Below are 21,520 nucleotides of genomic sequence, written 5' to 3'. Positions count from 1 at the left end.
GGATGTGGGGTGTAGGAAAGGTTGGGAACCACTGCTTCAAAATAATAGTTTGTTATTGTTGTTAGCTGCGAAGTCGTGTCCGACCCATCGCGACCCTATGGACAACGTTCCTCCAGGTCTTCCTGTCCTCTACCATCTTCTGGAGTCTGTTTAAGCTCACGCCTACTGCTTCAGTGACTCCATCCAGCCACCTCATTCTCTGTCGTCCCCTTCTTCTCTTGCCCTTAACCTTTCCCAGCATTAGGCTCTTCTCCAGTGAGTCCTTCCTTCTCATTAGGTGGCCAAAGTATTTGAGTTTCAACTTCAGGATCTGACCTTCTAAAGAGCAGTCAGGGTTGATCTCCTCTAGGACTGACCGGTTTGATCGCCTTGCAGTCCAAAGGACTTGCATGAGTCTTCTCCTTATTGTGTTTCTCAGTCCTCTTGTGTTTTTCAATGTCCATGCTAGAACATGGAAGATTGCTTCCTTTTATATCTCCATTGGAATGAAGTAGCTGTAAGGACCCACCTCAGCTAACCACCCAAGAGAGCAGAACTCTTGAAACAGGCATTGTCTGAAAAGGAAACTTTTATTAAGGGTTAGTGACAGTAGGGAAGTCAAGGCAAGATCTGGGGGAAATCCTGCTCAAACGGCATAGTTAAACCAGCAATCTTCCTCCTCCCACCAGTTATAGTGTCCATTTGAAATCCAGCCAATCCACAGGTGGCATGATGTGTGGGTAACTGGCACAGTTGGCATGCATCTCAAGGTCTTCTCCAGTTTCGTTTCTCTGCAATCCTCTCCCTGATAAGGGAGACACATTCCTTTCTCAAGTGGAGAGACCCAGGAAAGTGAAAGTTAGAAAGTGAAAGTTATCCGAAGCAAAAGAAGTTCCCCCCTCTCCCCAGCAGAATGGCAGGCCCCAAAACAATAGCATATGCGCAGAGGGTTTGGGGGACCTGACAGTAGCACATGGAGATGTTTTTTTTTAAAGGAAAGGAAGGCTAAGCTCTCAGAATAAGTAAGTTCTGACACATGTTTTTCTTATTCAAATAGCAATTTGTGTGACTCGTTTCACATTGGAGCATCCAGGTTTTTTTGAGAGATTTTTTTTCAAGAATGTTATTGGTTGTTTTAATTTAAAAAAAAAAGAAAGAAAGAAATACACGGTTCATAACCAAAAAATAAAATAAAATGTGATATCTTGACTCAGGGTAATAATGGACTTTTTATGTGAGGCAAAACTTGGATTCGAAGTACAAACACCAGCCTAAATATATATAAAAAAGGATTCCTTAAAAAGGTTGGGCAAAATTTCCACTCATTTGTATTACTTTTGTACCAATTACAGGTAGTCCTCACCTTATAACAGTTTGTTTAATAACCGTCCAAAATTACAATGGCACTGGAAAAAATGCCACTGTGACCATTTTCCACACTTACATCTGTTGCAGCATCCCCAGGGTTACGCGATTAAATTTCAGGGGCTTGGCAACTGACTCGTGACGGTTTGCAGTGTCCTAAGGTCATGTGACCACCTGTTGTAACCTCTGACAAGCAAAGTAAATGGGGAAGCCAGACTCACTTAATAACCATAGTACTAACTAAACTGCAGTGATTCACTTAACAACTGTGTCAAGAAAGGTCATAAAATGGGGCAAAACTCAAGAAATGTCCTGCTTAGCAACAGAAATTTTGGACTTGATTGTGATCATACGTTGAGGACTAGCTGTATTTCTTCGGGTTTTTAAAATCCTTTTGATAGTTTCCCATATTTTATATTCAGGTGGCTATCTTAAATATTCATTACCTGGAAACAAAGCATCTCTGAACTCAGTTTTGCTTTTGTCTATGTAAAGGAGAACACTCAGCTTTTTTTAAAAATCAGTTCTTCTAAATATAATGAATAAGCTTTGTTACCTTGACTCAGCTACCTCTGCAAACCTTGGTGCCACCCTGAACAGGTACCCCATGTATCAACTGTAATATAAGCAAGTATCACTGTTAAGTCACCTGATTTATTTATTCTACACAGTAATGGCTATTATGCAGACACCATACTCTTAGGCGAAAAAACCAAACCACCTGATTAAAAGTTATGCAACATCAGCAGATATTATCGAAGCCCAGTTATGTAAAATTGCGCAGAGGAGTTTTGAGGACACAACTGTCCTGCAAAGGTTCATATATAAAATGGATAGTCCCACTCTTGCCATCAAGTGAAAACAGCCTCAGTCTCACTGCAGGCATAATTCTGTATCTCGAAAGCTCAGATGGGCACTTGGAGCAAAAAGGGAATCTAGGGCAAATTGATAATACTCTTGTAGCAACTGAGTATCTGGGAACATAGATTAAATTTATTATCCTTCTCTTGCTATAGTTGGGGGAGGGAAGATTTACAGTACATATGTGTAAATCATTTTAGGAATGAGCTTTTGAGATTATATGGCAGGGATACTTTTCCAGCAGAATCCTGTATTTAGCTACCGTATTTTTCGGACCATAAGACGCACCGGACCATAAGACGCACCCAGTTTTTAGAGCAGGAAAACAAGAAAAAAAATTCTTTCTCCTTCTCTCTCTCTCTCTCCCTCTCTTTCTCTCTCTCTCTCTCTTTTTCTCACCCTCCCTCTCCCATTGTCCCTTCCTTCCTTCCTTCCTTCCTTCCTTCCTTCCTTCCTTCCTTCCTTCCTTCCTTCCTTCCTTCCCTTCCCTCCCTCTTTGTCCTTCCCTCTCTGCATTAGAGCAGTACCCGTGGAGGCGGCCCTGCAGCCTGGCTTTCTCTTGCAGAAAGCAAGCTGAAACGGAGTGAGGGAGATTGCCAGAAATGCGAATCGGCCGATCTCGCACTCCTGCAAACTCCCTCGCTCCGTTTCAGCCTGCTTTCTCTTGTAGCAAGGGAAGCTGAAACCGAGCGGAGAGTGCAGGAGCGTGAGATCGGCGTTTCTCAGCACGTGCCGATTCGTGCTCCACTTGCAGAGGTTGGGGCTGGCCATACGGATCACCTTCGGACCATAAGATGCACCCTCGTTTTCCCCCCCACTTTTGGGGGAAAAAAGTGCGTCTTATGGTCCGAAAAATACGGTAATCAGAAATCACTCCCGCTGATTTCAGTAGGATTTGTTTCCTCCAAAGAAAGAAAACAATTTATAGCATGGCAGCTTCACAAAGCTTCTTACAAAGAGTACTAAAGGGGACCAAACCATTTCATTCAAAGCACTGTTTGACTCATACTGTCAATATGCAAGCCAGGAAAGAGCAAGGTCCATGTCTCTTTCTCTTCCCCTCCCACCCCTGCTTACTTTCGGATCTGCTTACTTTTTTCCTTTTACTAGCTAAGAAGCTGATAGGAAAGGCAAACATGGGAGAAACAATAGGGAGTGTCAAAACTGGTCCATGTATTATTTAATTTAAGAAACTTACACAGCCAGAACTCTGGGCAGCTGTCATCAACAGTGATAACAATATAAGTACACAACTCCCAAGGGATGCGGTGGCTCAGTGGGTTAGGACGCTGAGCTTGTTGATCAGAAGATTGGCAGTTTGGCGGGTCAAATCCCGAGTGCCGCGTAACAGAGTGAGCGCCTGTTACTCGTCCCAGCTTCTGCCAACCTAGCAGTTCGAAAGAACGTAAAAATGTAAGTAGAAAAATAGGGACCACTACAGTGGGAAGGTAACAGCGTTCCGTGCGCCTTTGGCGTCTAGTCATGCCGGCCACATGACCACGGAGACGTCCTCAGACAAGCGCTGGCTCTTCGGCTTTGAAACAGAGATGAGCACCGGCCTCTAGAGTTGGAAACTCCCAGTACTTTAAACCCACACTCCCCAGTGTTTAAAAAAACCCACAACCACAGGGCTCTAGCCTTAACCTATCCCAATGGCTTGGGGGAAAGCCAACTTTTTAGGCTAGAAGGATGCTCTACCTTGACAGAGCTCAGCTCAGGAAGAATCGTGTTGCTGCTATTGAGAAGGTAGCTACCCCAAAGGGCAGTATCCAACTCTCAAGTCAACCAAGCATTCCCTCAGGTGGCTGTTGAGGCAGTGGTCATTGACATCTAAAGGCAAGAACACTAGTCAGTAATCCTCAGGGCTACTGTGGGCCACGGAGGGCCCTCAGGCAGTCTAGTGCAGCCTGCTCACGTTGACAGGCCAGAGGGTACTCACATCCTCAGCTTCATCTATTTACTACCTACCCACCCACCAATGTTCTGATAGCCAGCTGGTTCATAAGAATAGAAAATGGGCTGAAAACAGGAACGTGAATATTAAAATTCAGGAAACTGATAATAGTGAATAGGTCTCAAGCAGGTCTTAAGTAATTATGGGCCTGCATGGTTAGATCGCCGAGACATTGGTAGTTGAATATAGATCTTTTTAACATTTATATTTTATTTAGTGTAGGCAAAACGTTAATACATTGTACAAGTCCATGATAAATAAATGGGACTGCATGTGATATACTGAGTATAACTATGATCTTGTATAAGCAACCCAACAAGAAAATAGGGCAGGATATATAACAACGAATATCTTAAAAACAGGATGTCATTGTGCTGGAGATAATGACTCAGCCCTTAGTACTCAGAAATTTCTCTTGAATATTCTTGATCAACTAGTTTACATTAAGTTATGATTATGGACACATAAAATAATACAAATACTTAATTTTCCATTTAATTGAAACATGAAGGGGTGGCTACACAATTGTCTAAAATTGTGCACACCTATACACTTAAAAGAGGGGGAAAAAGGAAGGGTGTTAAGTTTAATTAGCTGGTCTCTGCGTTTTCCAAGCATTCGTTTAACAGTCCTTGATTGCAGAAAATTTCCAAGACATCATACCAGGCATTAATAAATGACATCATTTTCATATTATAATATTTTATTTAGAAAAAGCACATGTACACATGGTCTTCAGAAACTGAAGAAAAATCCATCAGAAACCATTTCCATACAGTTCAGGCACACTGTATTAACATCTGAGGGTCAGGCAAATTCACGTTCGAAGGGATTTCCTTTTGGGGGCCAGATTCATTAGTGGGAGAATCAATTATTAATCTGGGTTCAATTAGTGCCTCCCAACTCTGAGTTATCTAAAAGAGAAAAACATAGATGAAATATTGAAAATTGATACAGCCAGCAGACACCAACTGAATGACATTCAACCAGTGCAAGACAATGTAAGTGTTTCATTATGAGCAAAGCATTTGATATTATTTTAGCCTTTCTAAAAGCTAAAAATGCAAACCTGTCTTGTAGTCACGACCTCTCATCTACGGTACCGAGTTGTTCAAAGGCTGTTGAACTGCATTTAACATTTGGTCACCTCCTCTAATTGATATGCAAGTAGTCCTCGACGTATGGCCACAATTGAGCCCAGCATTTGTTATGAAGCAAGACAGCTGTCACTGCGTTCTGCCCCACTTTACGACCTTTCTTGCCCCAGTTGTTAAGTGCATCACTGCAGTTGTTAAGTTAGTAATGTGGTGATTAAGTGAATCTGGCTTCTCTGTGACTTTGCTTGTCAGGTCACAAAAGGTGACCACATGACCCTGGGACACTGCAACCCTCATGAATACATTCCAGTTGCCAAAAGTTCAAATTTTAATCATGTGACTCTGGGGATGCTGCAACAGTCCTAAGTGTGAAAAACAGTCATCAGGCCTTTTTTTTTCCAATGCCCTTGTAACTTCAAACAGTCACTAAATGAAGGGCTATTTAGTGGGTTGTCTTAATATGATTGATGATAAAGATTAATTACTTAACAGAAGCATATGTTATTCCCCACAGCAAAGACAAGCACAGATAGTCAAATTGATTCTTTTATCCAAAGAAGAGAATATATCTAACCTTGTTTCTATTTTGAAATTGCTTCCGGTTTTTGTGCTCGTAATGAAGAAAAAAAAAGAAACTTTTGATTGTGTTTTCGCTAATTAGGTAAGTTTATTGTTACAGAAATGGCTTGTACCGACTACTGTGTAAAAGTAAAAAGTTGTGGTTGTAATGATATCTTCCACTTCTGCTAAAGAGAGTCGGAAGTTGGTGCCTTTTACTTTCCTTTTCACTCTTTACATCTTTTTATTTCCCTTTCACACCCCCTTACCTTTCTACTACCTTTTTGAATTTCTCTTTGTATTTTATATTTTGATAAATCAATAAAAGTTTGAAAGTAAACAGAAAAAAACCAACAACTGAATAAAGGTAAAGGTAAAGGTTCCCCCGCACATGCGTGATAGTCGTTTCCGACTCTAGGGGCCGGTGCTCATCTCCGTTTCAAAGCCGAAGAGCCAGCGCTTGTCCGAGGACGTCTCCGTGGTCATGTGGCCGGCATGACTAGACGCCAAAGGCGCACGGAACGCTGTTACCTTCCCACCGTAGTGGTCCCTATTTTTCTACTTGCATTTTTACGTGCTTTCGAACTGCTAGGTGGGCAGAAGCTGGGACGAGTAACAGGCGCTCACTCTGTTACGCGGCACTCGGGATTCGACCCGCCAAACTGCCGACCTTCTGATCGACAAGCTCAGCGTCCTAACCCACTGAGCCACCACGTCCCTTTTTAACAACTGAATGAATGGTTGTAAATCAAGGACTACCTGTATGCAAGTGTTGTGTGTGTGTGTGTGTGTGTGTGTGTGTGTGTGTGTGTGTATTGATACGTATAACTGTTGCCTCAAAGTGTGGGCAGCTGAGAAGAAAAGGGAAATAGGACAGGGAAACAGAAGGAAGTATAAATGGAGGAAAGGGGAAAATGTATATAAGGGAAGCAGAGGAGAGAGAATTGAGGAATGATGTCAGATATGTGTAAATGAAGGGATGAAAGGAGGACCAAGTTTGGAACTGTTCCCCCTCCCCAATACTGGTACTAGTTCCAAATGTGGCCTCAAAAGGGTCTGCCCAAGAAAAATGCTCCTGAACTGAGAAATTTCCGTGACCCCCTCCTTCACGTTGCTCTCTCTCTGAGGGAATGTAACTTTTACAAGCAAAGAAATACTCCATGCATAGGCGCTGCAGCAGGTGTAAAGAAAGCCTTAGAATATGGTCAATCAATTGCAAGAAAGTGCTGTCATACCTTCCTGTCCTGAGAGACGGCATATTCAATTGTCTCATCTCCATCTTCAGACTGATAAACCAGGTCGAATTTCCCTGGCTCTTTTGCGACTAAAAAAAAAAAAGACCACAACAAAATGTAAATTAGATCAGGATGTTTCCAAGGAGGTTGCAGGACTTATCTACGGATGGTGTAAATCAGGGCTTTTCAACCAGTGGTACAGGGTACCACCTGTGGTACATTGGCACCTGGCAGGTGGTACGCGACTATCCTAGAGAAGTGGTAGCGGGGGAGGGGAATGAGCTGAACCGGAGGCAGAACCGCACAAGCCTGAGCGAGAGACAGCTGGAGCTGCAGGGCTCAGCGGATACACCAGGATCAGCGCTTCTTCAGGGCTGTCAGGGCTCAGCAGAAGCACCAGGATCAGCGCCAGGCTCCAGCTGGAGCTCAGCGCTGATCCTGGTGCTTCTGCTGAGCCCAGAAGAAGCGCCGATCAGCTGGAATGTTGCAGCATCTCCAGGGTCTTGTGATTTACATTCAGATGCTTAGCAACTGATTCATATTTATGATGGTCACAGTGTCCCAGGGTCATGTGAAGTGACCCAAACCTGCTGCAACCACCCAGCAGAGGTGTGTGGGGGGAATAAAAACCAAACACCCCCCACCCCACCCCCGCTGCCAATCCTCAACAGAAATCCTCACAACAATGAGAACCTCGGACAGGAGGAAGAGCGCCGCCGGGCGGGCAGGCAGTTGTCTTGCTCGGCTGTGCCTTGGGGGGCACTTTTTTCAGTGTCATTGTGTAACTCTGAACAGTCACTAAGAGAACTGTTGTAAGTCAAGGACTACCTGTACTTCATCACTTTTTTCCTTTTTTTTTGGTCATCAAGTTTTTGAGACCTTGCTTGCTAGGCGACTGAAGGTAGTCGGATGTTGCCATATCCTAAAAGTGGTGCAATGGGTGAAATGGTTGAAAAGCCCAGGTGTAAATGAATGGATTCCACTGATGGAAGAGATTCCACCAGCAGCACAGAGAAGGAACCCGCCCTCCCCAGCAGGGCCTCAACCTCTGCTCCTGAGAACCTCCCTCTGGATCAATTCAGGGCTGGTGAGCTGCAAAAGACAAGGAAATTCCGCTCGTCCAAGATGAGGTTTTTTCCAATGGTGGTTTAATTCTATCCTTAAGCCAGATTAATTTTGCAAAAGCCCATTATTAAGTGGTATTAAATCTGTGATCCCTCTTCACAAGAGCAACACTTTAAGGAAAGGTGTTGCGCAATACTTACCGGATGAAAAAGAGAGGATTTCAAGTTCTAGCTGCTTATTGACAGGATTCCAGCTGACAATTTTTCCTTCCTTAAAATATGGGAAAGAATTAAATAATGGCATTTGTAAGGGCATTCAATAACGCGTATTTTACCGTATCGTAAAATGATATATTGGTATAATCAGCATAAAAACCAAACCCCCCCAACAGGTATTGCAACATTAAGAATAGGGGTTTTTATTGTAATGGGGAAGCTGTTTAAATAAGAGCAATTCATCCTCTCTGCAAAGTACAGCTAGTCCTCAACTTATGACCACAAGTGAGCCCAAAACCTGCTGCTAAACAAGTTGTTAAGTGAGTTTTGCCCCATTTTTCGACCTTCCTTGCCAAAATTGTAAAGTGAATCACTGCCCTTAGTAAGTTAGTAACAAAGTTGTTAAACGAATCTGGCTTCCCCATTGACTTTGTCAGAAGGGCGCAAAAGGGGGATCACGTGACCCCCGAGGCACTGTGACCGTCATAGATACGAATCAGTGGCCAAGCATCTGAATTTTGATCACGTGACCATGGGGATGCTGCAACGGTCGTAAGTGTGAAAAATGGTCGTAAGTCACTTTTTTCAGTGTTGTTGTAACTTTGAATGGTCACTTAAACGAACTCTTGTATGTTGAGGACTACCTGTATTGGGTAGTTTGATGTCCAGGGGTAAGGTTTTTTCCAGTAAAATGCATTACTTTTCTTCTTCATGATGCCTAGCATTTCATACAAAAGCTAACAATGAGAACTTGACTAGTGAACAACTCCGCTAGTAATTCTCAAATTCCTTGTTATCATATTTCCAAAGAGAAAAGAAGAAACCACATTCATATCATTCTCAACAATTAGCCCAAGCTTCAGAACTACAGATTGTGCTGTTTGAAAGTTGAAAAGACATCTATAAAGGTAGATTTTCCTAATTAACAATTGATATTTTTTTTCCTGTACAAAATTATATTCCCGCGCTAGTGGGAGGAAGTATGCGAACATATGTAAAAATCAAGGAAGCAATGAGGATCCAGGGTACGTTTTGCCCCTGAAGTTTAGTCTGGAGCGGAAGCCAAGTAACAGGGCATAAACATATCCAGCAATGGGTAATGCAAAAAAGGCTCGTATAGTAGAATATCGAAGGGAATTAGATCAGGTTGACCGCAAGACTAAGGCAATCAGCCTTAAGGTCTAGATTAGATTGATTAGATTAGAGTCTAGATTACAGTTTATTGTTGGTGCACTATGTCTAGATGTGTGCCTTTGAATTGGTGCGAACGCCTGGAAACTCACTGGGCAAATCCTGGCAGTTTTCTTGGCAAGATTTCAGAAATGGTTTGGCCTTGCCTCTTCTCTAAGCTGAGAAAAAGTTCTGGCCCAAAGTCATCCAGTTAGCTTTGTGCCTAAGGAAGGGCTAGAACTCAAGAGTCTCCCAGTTTCTAGCCTAACGCCTTAACCCCTGCCCCAACCTGGCTCTTTGTTGATACAGAGTTGGGGGCTTCTCTTGCCTGGGCAAATGTCATTAAATATTCGTTCTTGACCATGTGTTTTTTTTCCATATAATCTTTTACAAATCTGTGTTTAGTGCTTTTGGACCGGTTGTCTGGGAGCCCAGAATTCACTGTTCTATATTTCAGTAAGGAAACTTCTGGTCTCAACTGCTTTAGTTTGCCTTTTAATGGATTGGGGGTTTTTTTCCCCATTACACAAATAGAGTAAGAAAGATAATTTCCCAAACAACATCAACAACAAAAAAATAGCATAATTCATACAAGACTCTATGCTCCTAAAGATTTTTGAGATTTAATGTATAATCTCAAGAATCCTTTCAATCATCTGTTAATTAGAGTAGCACTACTGTCAAATAAGACAACACGGTCAAAGAATTAGATTCGAATCGGACAATTCCCCCCCCCCAAATCGATATCTCACTTGCTTAATTCAATATTAAAATAAACACTGCCAGTAAAGCAAAAATAAAAATAAAAATAGAAGGTAGTGGCCTTTTTATAAGAACAATTTTATTAAAAGGCGTAAGTTTTTTGATGTTGCTCACTTCATCAGATGCGTAGGATTTAAACTGGGGTGGAGGGAATGGGTGTGGGGGGGTGAAGACAGAATGATTATACAGATGCAGGTAACATGTGAAACAGATTATAAAAAGAAACCTGAATTATTGGCTTGTAATTTCAGCTCACGAAAGCTTAGGCCTTTTAATAAAACATGTTATTCAGAAATGGTGCTCCTTCTGATTTTTTGCTACCACAGACTAACATGTCTGTCTTACAAAACAAAGCAGCAATACTTAATAAATAGAAAAGTAGCATCAAATTACGTTGAAAAGTTGATGGCAATACCTTGTAATCGGATACTTCAGGAGTATAATTTTCGGTTAATTCCAAAAGCTGTTAAAAGAAAAACCAAACTGTTTAAGCTCCAGATACATGTGTAGCCTCCGCAAATTGTATCATCCACCTAAAGTTAGCGTAGAAACTAGAAATCAGTAACAAAAGCTTTATTGATTTAAAAAAAACCCTTTACAAAATGAAAAAATGCAGCCAATTACTTCTGATAAATTCAATGCACAATATTATTAACATTTAAAGAGTACCCCATCTAAAAAGCTCCCCCAATAAGTAGGTTAGGAGAGGTAGAAGAACCTATAGCTCTCCAGAAATCATAGAATCCATAACCCCAAGCAGGCTGGACAATAAGTGCCAGTGATAAATGATGTTCTCTCCCAGTTGTTATGTACATGTCACTGTAGTACACGGGTCGGCAACCCGCGGCTCCGGAGCCGCATGCGGCTCTTTGAGCCGTCCCCTGCGGCTCCCAGCCGCCCGGTGCGCGCGCACCTCTTCGAACGGGCAGTGGTGCGCGCGCACCTCTCCAAATGGAGAGTGGCACCGCCCGTTTGGAGAGGTGCGCGCGCACCTCTCCGAATGGGCGCAGGTGCGCGCGCACCTCCCCAAACCTTTGGAGAGGTGTGCGCGGACCTCCGCGCGAACGGGCGGCGGTGCCGCTCGTTGGGAAAGCTGCTGCGGCCCGTTTGCAGGCTGCCGAAAGCGGCAGCTCTGCAAACGGGCCGTGGCAGCTTTCCCAACAAGCGGCGCCGCTGCCCATTCCGAGAGGTGCGCGCGCACCTCTCCGAACGAGCGGAGGTGCGCGCGCACCTCCCCAAACCTTTGGAGAGGTGCGCGTGGACCTCCGCGCGAACGGGTAGCGGCGCCGCTCGTTGGGAAAGCTGCCGCGGCCCGTTTGCAGGCTGCCGAAAGCGGCAGCTCTGCAAACGGGCCGTGGCAGCTTTCCCAACAAGTGGCGCCGCTGCCCATTCCGAGAGGTGCGCGCGCACCTCTCCGAACGAGCGGAGGTGCGCGCGCACCTCCCCAAACCTTTGGAGAGGTGCGCGCGGACCTCCGCGCAAACGGGCAGCGGCGCCGCTCATTGGGAAAGCTGCCGCGGCCCGTTTGCAGGCTGCCGAAAGCGGCAGCTCTGCAAACGGGCCGTGGCAGCTTTCCCAACAAGCGGCGCCGCTGCCCATTCCGAGAGGTGCGCGCGCACCTCTCCGAACGAGCGGAGGTGCGCGCGCACCTCCCCAAACCTTTGGAGAGGTGCGCGTGGACCTCCGCGCGAACGGGTAGCGGCGCCGCTCGTTGGGAAAGCTGCCGCGGCCCGTTTGCAGGCTGCCGAAAGCGGCAGCTCTGCAAACGGGCCGTGGCAGCTTTCCCAACAAGCGGCGCCGCTGCCCATTCCGAGAGGTGCGCGCGCACCTCTCCGAACGAGCGGAGGTGCGCGCGCACCTCCCCAAAACTTTGGAGAGGTGCGCGCGGACCTCCGCGCGAATGGGCAGCGGCGCCGCTGTTAAGCGGTGAGAGGGCAGACGAAAGAAAGCATGCTGTATTCTCATCTTCGCCGTTTCGAAATCCCTGAATCTCTCTTCTTCCACCGACCCCCCCCCGCCCCCGGGCACGCCAAAGAAACCAAACAGAGCCAAATCAGAACCTCGTTAAAACGGGATAGAAAACCAAAAAAGTCCGAAAAAGTTGAAACGATTCGCCTTTTAAAAGACACACGTTCCTCAAGCCCAGCTTTAAAGCGGTCTCAGCCTCACCGAGTATATCGGGGGACGCTCTCTCCCCTCCCTCTTGCGTGAATCCTTTATCATCAGGACGCGATTACACGCGAGTCGTTCGAGGCGGGCAAAAAAAAACAAACCCGACGCGGCCTCGGGACGGTGAGGCCGGTCCAAAGCTGACAGGTCGGCTCCCTCAACCCCGTAACGCAATCAAGGGGAAGCAGGAGATCATAAAGGCTGCGGTCCTACATTGCTCAGTCGACCCAAAGCCCTATCAACCATTTTATGGCTGGCGACGAGCGGGAACGCAGCTGGAGCGTGGAAAGCAGCTTTGCAACTGACAAAAATATTCCCCAGTAACCGAAGCGCCGTGAACTGCAGTCCCCGACACTATTAACATGCAACCCGTGTGGGTGCAACTACTGCCCTTCCCCCTCTCCCCACCCCGTATCGCGGATCTCTTTTCCTTGGCGGAGTTATCTTGGGAGTCACTGCAAGCAGCAAATCTTTTTAAGATGTTTCTGACAGAGGCTTGAGAGTGGGGATGGGGAGAGGAACTACACCTGGGGTGTTGGGAATTATTTTCTCCTTTATTCAGAATTACGGATCCATTTACTTCCAGATCAGTGGTGCCACCGCCGTTGCCATGACAGCAGGAGGGCCAGGGCCTCCGCGATTTACAACCCCCCCCTTCCCCACCCAAACGAGCAGCCCCGGGAAAGTGGCTTCGGGACTTCTTTTTCTTGCTTCTAAGCGTAGGCACCAATCTGGGAAAAGTAACGCGCGCGTCTTTCTCGTCTCCCACCACGCCTCCCATTGGCGTCTGCTACGGCATACATAGGAAAAGCGAAGTTAGCTGGGGCGGTTCCCCGCGGCGGAGAGATCCTTGAACGGGATTCTTGAACCCGCAGTCCATCTTGGCTCCTCTCGGGGAGGGGGGAGGCGGCTGTGTAGCCGGCACCATGGACGAGGCCTACGACGTGATCGTGCTGGGCACCGGCTTGACCGTGAGTCCTTCGGAGCCACTCACCCTGCCTCTTCCTCTCCCCATCCCGGCATCTTCCACCCCTTGCGCCCCTCCATGCAATTTTGCATTCCTTTCCCTCCGGCTCCTGCATCCATGTCCGTCATCAGCAAACCATCACACATTAAAAAAAATGGCAACCGCGTGCGTCCTCGCATGCACAAGAAAAACCCGTTTTGCACATGCGCAAAACGTTTTTTTGCGCATGCGCATGCATGGACGCACGCATGCGGCTCCCAGTTTCTTTTATGTGTCATGGAACCGGTTCCCAGTGGCTCTTTACCTTTTTTAGGTTGCCGACCCCTGCTGTAGTAAGACAAGTAAAACATCCCAGGAAAACATATATGGGAGAATAAGGTATATAAATCTTTCCCAGAAAAGAGAGCCTCTGCACCAATTAATACTTTGGTGGGGAGAGGAGGAGGAAAACTTCACCTGATACAGATACTGGCAGAAAAAGTTCTAAAACAAAAGTCTCCAGTCAACCTCAACTCCTATTTATTTATTTATTTGGATTTATATACCGCCCCTCTCCGAAGGGACTCGGGGCGGTGTACAGGGCAATTAAAACACTATAAACAACACATAATGTATAAAAAATTAAAATGAGATTAAATCAAATAGCCCTAAACAATAAACAGATGCTAAAATTTAAAATTTTTAAAATTTAAGATCTAAAATCCCAGTCCCTCAGTCCAGGCCGGCAAGTTCAAATAGCCAAGCTTTCAGGCCGTGGCGAAACGAGCGAAGGTCGGGAGCCATCCGGAGCTCAACCGGAAGCTGATTCCAGAGGGCAGGCGCGCCCACAGAGAATGCTCTCCCCCTGGGGGCCGCCAGTTGACATTCCCTGACCGATGGCACCCTGAGGAGGCCCTCTCTGTGGGAACACACAGGGCGATGGGAAGTTAACGCCGGCAAAAGGTGCTCCCGTAAATATCCCGGACCCAAGCCATTTAGGGCTTTATAGGTCATCACCAGCACCTTGAATCTCACGCGGAAGACAACTGGAAGACAATGCAGCTCGCGGAGCAGAGGTGTTACATGGGAGTATCGGGAGACCCCCATCACAACTCACACGGCCGCATTCTGCACCAGCTGGAGCCTATTGACTTCATGGACACATCCATGTTGTTTATCTAAACCAGGGGTAGGCAACCTCGGCTCTTTTATGACTCATGGACATCAACTCCCAGAATTCCTGAGTCAGATATGCTGACTCAGGAATTCTGGGAGTTGAAGTCCATGAGTCATAAAAGAGCCGAGGCTGCCTACCCCTGATCTAAACAAACAATAATACAGAGATGGCTTGCCACTGGCTTCTTCCAAGATGGTTTTGGGGCTTGTTTGTTTGTTTTGACTTTCCAATCCAAGATATAGTCTTGAGATTTCCTAGTAACTTCTCATCTAAGAAATAACCTGGTCCAACCTGGCTTAGCTTCTCAAGATCATCCAAAGTAGTTAGGTGGTTAAATGGCTTTTGCATTAAGATGGATCCTAATTCTCAAGCAATGCTCGTTTTTATTAAGAATACTCTACCCCTTTTTTACACATGAGAACACATTCTCCCAAAGGTGCCTTTTTTTTCATGAGGCAACTGGACTTTCTTTGAAGACGTTTCGCTTCTCATCCAAGAAGCAAAATGTCTTCTAAGAAAAACAAGGAAGTCCAGTTGCCTTGTGAAAAAAACACCTTTGGGATAACTATGACCTGGATGCCTGAGAATCTTCATAGACATGAGAACACATGTGTCTTCTAAAAAGAAGCTTCCACCGTCAGAGGACTCGCTTTTTTAAATACAATTTTGGGTCTGCAGAGAAAATACACCAGGTACACCTATAACGCTAAACCATGATGAGGCTTGTTCGTGTCACTTAATTTTGTAAATCACTGCTTGTGATTTAGTGCCTTGTGAAAACCAACCAATTCCGGTGTTGGGAGTTTAATCATGTTTCAACAAACCTACCTCACAAAACAGAATGTGCTACTCCCCCTGCCTCACAGTTTATATTTGCATTTCATCCCCCCCCCCGCTTCGTATTATACAGCTGAAAGAAGAATACCTTAAAGGCAATTTTTTGGCCAACTTGTGGAGGAGCAGCTAAGAGAGGTAGTGTGCTATAGTCCTTTTTCGGGGCTTCCACGGGATTCTACAAAACAATCATTAAAAATACCATCAGTGCAGTACTAAGATATTGGAATGCAAAGATGCCCAATTAAGGTGTACTTTTAACACATTAGCTGCCTTGACAGTGATGGCACTACCCACTCACTGGAGTATTTAATCTATGAAAAATTAAGCCGGACAGAGATAACGAGCACGGTATCTATTTCAATTAAAACCTTTCTAGCCTTGTGGACTTCCACACAGGCCACGTCGGAAGGCTGGAGGGGGGAAAATACATCTGCCTGTCTATTCTTCCTTCAATCTTCTGAGACAGTAACTCTCCAGTGTGTGTGGTCTATCAAAGCTATTTCATGGTAGCTGCCTCAGCTTCACCACCCCACGCGCACACAGCCAGCTGACAAACCACTTACTGCTCAGTGCCCACTCAGGAAAGTTTTTGGCACAGAAAAGTTTACAAGGCCCCTTAAAATGGAAGGGTGGGAAGATAATCCCCATACATGGAAGTATACCAGTGGTTCTCAACCTGTGGTCTGTGGCCCCCTGGGGCCCTGCGATGTTGTCACAGGGATCCGCAAGGGCTTGAAGAAAAGTTATGATTTAAATCTTGAGTTGCATCTTGGTGGTCCCAGGGCCACAGAAGATATTTAAAGGGGGTCCAGGGTGAAGAAAAGATTGAGAACCCTTGAACTATAATACTCATATATTTGCTGATAAATGTAAACACTCATGCTCTTAAAGACGGTAATGCATGAGGTATGGAGGGCTTATTTCATTGGTTAGTCTCTGCATATTCCTAATGTTTATTTAGTGATTCATGACTGGAGAAAAAAAAATCTGAGAAATACTGATTTGACGTACTGAAACTACCAATGATCCTATATTGGATTTTAAAAAAAAAAAACTACTCCATCCATAACAGTTCCTTTATTTCAACTTTTTCATAAAAATATTCTTTTTTGCAGTGTGGAGATTTGAAAATAGGTTTCTGGTAAGTTCCAGAGTTCATCACATCCAACACTCAGGAGTTCTTCTATCTATATCTAAATAGGACAGCAAACTCTCCACAATTCTAGTTGGTGCAACTTCTTCCAGGCAGGTAATTATTTTAAAGTACTGGATTTTCTTTATAGCCTAGAGGGGGGAAAAAGGTACTGGCAAAAGTCTGATTGCATATGACCACATGCAACTGGCTTACTGCACAAAATAGTTGGAATGGCTACCTTCTCAGCATTTACTATACAAAGGTGCAACATAAAGGGAAGAAAAGATAACAGGAAAATGACGCAGCGCAGAAACAATTCGTAGCCAGTTGCATTAAATGCCAAATCAAAATAAATCAGAATAAAACTCCAGCAGCCTCATACCATGCTTTTCAGTTTCTAGACAATGTCAGAAATAGAACATTCAATTGATGCTCAATTTCCGCAGAAAAAAATTAGAAACCAGACTTCCATCATTTGATGATAATGACAGGCATGTAATGGCTTCAATTTTTCTAAGAATGTTTCATCGCTGATCCACGGAATCATAGACTAGATGTTACTGCTATCTATACCCACCTGAATAATAACAGAGGCATTTGTTGCTGCTTCGTTTAACTGTTTTTGTTTCTGGTTTTCGCTACTGTAATTATAGAAAAAATGAACGCGTTCTCCCCTTCCCCTAGTCATCCTACGGCATCCGCGAACTCTAGGTCCCCTCCACAAAGGGGTTTCTCCTCTTCCACGCCCCCTTCTATTTTCCTTCAGGTTTGAAGCTAGTCCATAAGAGACATCTGAGGGCTGTCTGTCATTCCCTCTGACAGACAGATTGTCTATGGCGTTCGCCTTCTGTTTCTTTAAAGCATCAGTCTCTGATTCAGCGCTATCATCAGTTTCCCACGAGGAGCTTTTAGGTTGAGTCTTTGAAGAATGGCCTGTCACTGCTGCTTGCTTCTGATATGGTAGCTTATTTCTCAGGTCGCTGCTCTGCTGCTCTTCCTCTGAACTAGAATCTGAATCTGAACTAGAGGACTGGTTCTTGGCTTTTTTAGTTTCTCCTGTTTTAAGAGAAATTTTGTCTTTATATTTCCCAGTGGAAAGAGATTTTAAAGAAGCCAACTGTGGTTTGCTCATGTGCTGCGATGTCCCTTTAGATGCATGTGTGTTGGTCTGTTTTGTGCCCGGTGTACTATGGTCGCTATCAGACGATGATGTAGAGGATTCACTAGAGGAACTGCCTTTCTTTGGGTTGGATTGTGCTGTTGTGTTTCCCTTTGTGCTTTTTTGACTGAAACTTTTCTCAGTCTTTTGGGAGGTGCTCTTTGATGGACATGTACTTGCTTTCTTCTTTTTCTCTTTCTTTGCTTCCTGTTCTTTCCCCTGCACAATTTTTTTCCTAGGTTTCTTGGAATGAGAATTATCATCCTCACTCTCAGTGTCCATCATATCACTCCTTTCAGGTGCCGCTTTTTTCTTTTTCCCCAATGTCACAGAATCTTGAATATTTGTAGATTTTTCTTCTTTCTGCTCAAAATTCCATTTACTCTTCTTTCTTTTGTTGGGCTCCTCATCTTCACTTTCAGAGTCCTTTGCCTCCAATTTCTTCTGCCGCTTTCTTTGTTTTTTTGACAAGCTGCTGGAACCATTGGTGACTGTGTCGTAACTGTTCAGTCCAACAATCTCCTCCAATTTGACTCTATCAAATCCACAAACAAAAGAAAATGTTAATGTTGCAGCACATTTTACACAGTATCATGCTAAAAAATGAAACCCATCCAGCTGGCCTTTAATCCAACAAAGATACAGGTTAGGAATACTGATCTCAGTACAATATTCTCTTTTGAGTCTTTATGCCTTAAGAGTAATAGTTTTACATGTGTATACTTGAAAGAGTGGGATCATATCACATGAAAGCATGATTTATTGAATCATAGTTTAAGCATGCCACATTTGTTTCAGTTCATATATCACATTAAATCAAAAAAATAAGTAAATCAAAAGGTTACATAATGTGTGAAGCCTTCTCTGTATTTAGAACCACAGCCTGGAAGAACAAGTAATTTCCACCAGGTCATGTTTCTCAAAATGAGCACTACCATCACCCAATAATATGATAAATGAATTCGTATGAATAAATAAAATGAATATCATTAAGGCCAAGTTTGGGCAAGTCAGTGTATTGCTTACTTGTAATAATTACTGTTGTGGCCAAAACCTGGCTCACCAAAAACAACCTTTGAATATACCACTTAATTTTATTAGCATGCAAACAACAGTATATATTGGGCTCCCAGCAATGCTTCTGCACTTTGCTGAACAGCCATGAGTAAAAGCAGAACTAGAGCTTACATACCTTTGGCCTATTTCATTGTGAAGACAAGGGAAAAAGACAGCACGATCTTGGAATGTTTTAGATAGACAGACACCCGTGTGACATATTATTTATTCATTACTAGGTCAGCATGGCACCCACATTATCTCTGACCAATGATTCCTCCCTCTGATGCCACTCAGGGTCAAGGTTGCTGTGAATGTTTTCTTACAAGAGTACTTTAAGTAGTTTACATTTATGGTTGGGGGGCATCCCATAGCTTTGGCAAGAGTGGAGCTTACATGTGTATGGGGTGGGGGTGCTTTTTACACATTACATTTTAATGTAGCCGGCACAGTGTTCTCAAATTTTATGAGCTTGCACAAGCAAAAGAGAGACCAAACCTCAAGAGTGATAAAGCCTGGCTAATATAAACCTGATAAAGTTTAACTTCAGCAGTTTGTGAGTACCTGCTCTAGATGTTAAAACATTTATGGGCGCTTATTTCCACCTTAAATGTACTAACTTTAACATGCACAGAAGAGTTAACATAATTATGATGCACTTGGCTTTCACCAGCGTTCTTCCTCCAACTACTTAGGATCACAAATCCCATTCACTGGATATGAATCTAATGGAAGATAGAATTCAAGGAAGGTTGCTTCTACCTAAATCAGAACAGGATCAAGCTAACATTGAAAAAGTAAAATTATTTAAGTAAATTTGCCAGCACGCAAACAAAATAACCAAATCTCTGGCCAAGCCAAAGCAGGCAGCCACTCGGGGGAGCCCGTTTCCCCCCCCACCGTAGCCCAGGCCCGTGTGTAAGTGCCCAAGGAGACCCCGGCCCTTTTTCCTTTTGCAAGGCTCCCACCGAAGACAATCGTTGTCCCGCACCAGCCGCGCGCTCTCGGTGGGCGGCAGGAGCCCCCCGTCGAGGAAGAGGTTGAGCCTGGCGTGGCGGCTAAAGCCGAACTTCTCCCGAATGAGGCTGATCAGGTCAGTGATGAAGCGCACTTGATTGGGCTCCACCAACAGCCAACACAGTCCGCAAGCCGGAGTCACCGGCGGCGGGTAATCGAAGAGCAGGCGGAGACGCACCGGAGCCTCGCAGCCGCTGCCCATGGCCGCCGCCATGTTTCCGAGAACCAACAGCTACGGCGTGCCACGCGGGACAAAGGAAACGAAAGCGCCAGAGCGAGAGAGGGCGGGGCCGGCCGCGAGCAGCTCGGAAAGGTTCCGGCAGAGAGAAAGCGCGAGAACCTGAGGATGCTTTTCCCGTACGGCGGGGAAAAAAAACCAAAAAATGTCCATTTTTAATTGAATGCTTTTAAATGAAAACCATCGTTTTATATTTTTTCAGGGACTTAGTTTAATCTTTTTAAATTGCTCTTAATTTTTGTATTGATGTTTTATATACCCTGTAAACCGCCCTGAGTCCTTCGGGAAAGGGCGGTATATAAATTCAATAAAATTCAAATTCAATTCAAAAAATCAAGTTAGGCTGGAAGTTTTCAGGATCTCTGGATATGTTGGAGTTCTGGAGAGAGGGAAAAACCAAATTCCACTTCCTTATTCACTCTGAAGAGTTTAATATCTCTCAGAAATCTCCGAGCAAAAAAAAATACGTGCAGAGGAATATGTCATCTACTAACTAAAGAAACATACTAGCTTCCTTTATCATAAAGATATGCAAATAAAATGTAAAAATAGGAAATAGCAGGAGACTAAACAAGTTTGTCTACAAAATTGTAAAAGGTTTGAAAGTCGACAATATTGTTAAAGGTCTAAATAAACCTCTTAATTTTAGGTGGGGATACATGTTCATTTTTCACACTTTTCCTTTACTGAATTCTCCATGTGAATTTTCTGTAAATACATGCACTTTTATTCTCCCTGCCACTTTGATAGCTAGTAGCCTTCTGTATAGGACCAGGATGCCCCTCTTTCTTTGTATAAATAGGTTTTTCAGTAAAATAGAAGTTTGTTAAATTAAGTCAAGTCTGTATTCTTTCCTTGGCTTTGTTCCTAATAACAAAGCTACTATGCCACTGGGGAAGAGCAGAGGGCTACTACTAGTAGCGCCAGAAAGAATGAAGCGACTGGGCCAAAGCCGAAAGGACGCTCAGCTGTGGATGTGTCTGGTGGTGAAAGGAAAGTCCGATGCTGTAAAGACTTTTTCTCCATAGGAACCTGGAATGTAAGATCCATGAATCAAGGAAAGCTGGACGTGGTCAAACAAGAGATGACAAGACTGAACATCGACATCTTAGGTATCAACGAACTAAAATGGACAGGAATGGGTGAATTTAATTCAGATGACCATCAGGTATACTACTACAGGCAAGAATCCCTCAGAAGAAATGGAGTAGCCTTCATAGTCAATAAAAGAGTAGGAAAAGCAATACTGGGATACAATCCTCAAAATGACAGAATGATCTCAGTTTGAATCCAAGGCAAACCATTCAATATCACAGTAGTCCAAGTCTATGCCCCAACCACCAGTGCTGAAGAGGATGAAATTGACCAGTTCTATGAAGCCCTACAGCACCTTATAGAACTAACACCAAAAAATGATGTCCTTGTCATCATGGACACCTCTACTCCGCGAGCTGCATTGGCTTCCGGTTGCCCTCCGGGTGAGATTCAAGGTGCTGGTAATGACCTATAAAGCCCTAAATGGCTT

General features: G+C 44.3%; 1 protein-coding gene across 2 annotated transcripts; it reads right to left on the bottom strand.

Annotated features, from left to right (window-relative positions):
• Positions 1-4,825: 4,825 nt before the first annotated feature.
• Positions 4,826-20,102, bottom strand: COIL (coilin). 2 transcript variants are annotated; one of them, XM_081320916.1, is made up of 7 exons: positions 19,709-20,098; positions 17,103-18,219; positions 15,479-15,565; positions 10,677-10,724; positions 8,315-8,384; positions 7,050-7,138; positions 4,826-5,073 (listed from the first exon to the last, which is right to left on the bottom strand). In XM_081320916.1, the coding sequence occupies exons 1-7, from the start codon at positions 19,969-19,971 to the stop codon at positions 4,939-4,941; spliced, it is 1,809 nt and encodes a 602-aa protein (XP_081177042.1). In that variant the 5' UTR covers positions 19,972-20,098; the 3' UTR covers positions 4,826-4,938. The 2 variants fall into 2 exon arrangements, with proteins under 2 accessions (XP_081177042.1, XP_081177043.1); XM_081320917.1 differs by lacking the exon at positions 15,479-15,565 and having other exon boundaries at positions 19,709-20,102.
• Positions 20,103-21,520: the final 1,418 nt, after the last annotated feature.

This window comes from Vipera berus (assembly GCF_964194415.1).
Source record: "Vipera berus genome assembly, chromosome: 2".
In the NCBI taxonomy this organism is placed as follows: Eukaryota; Metazoa; Chordata; class Lepidosauria; order Squamata; family Viperidae; genus Vipera; species Vipera berus.
This window is presented reverse-complemented; position numbering and strand designations above follow the sequence as displayed.

What these genes read in the sequence shown, in the direction of transcription:
- COIL (XM_081320916.1), bottom strand. Translation starts at nt 19,971, where the DNA reads ATGGCGGCGGCCATGGGCAGCGGCTGCGAGGCTCCGGTGCGTCTCCGC. An exon ending in CGGGACAACGATTGTCTTCG is followed by an intron (nt 18,220 to 19,708) that starts GTGGGAGCCTTG and finishes TGGATTTGATAG; the next exon opens with AGTCAAATTGGAGGAGATTG. An exon ending in AATCCTCTCTTTTTCATCCG is followed by an intron (nt 7,139 to 8,314) that starts GTAAGTATTGCG and finishes TTTTTTTTTTAG; the next exon opens with TCGCAAAAGAGCCAGGGAAA.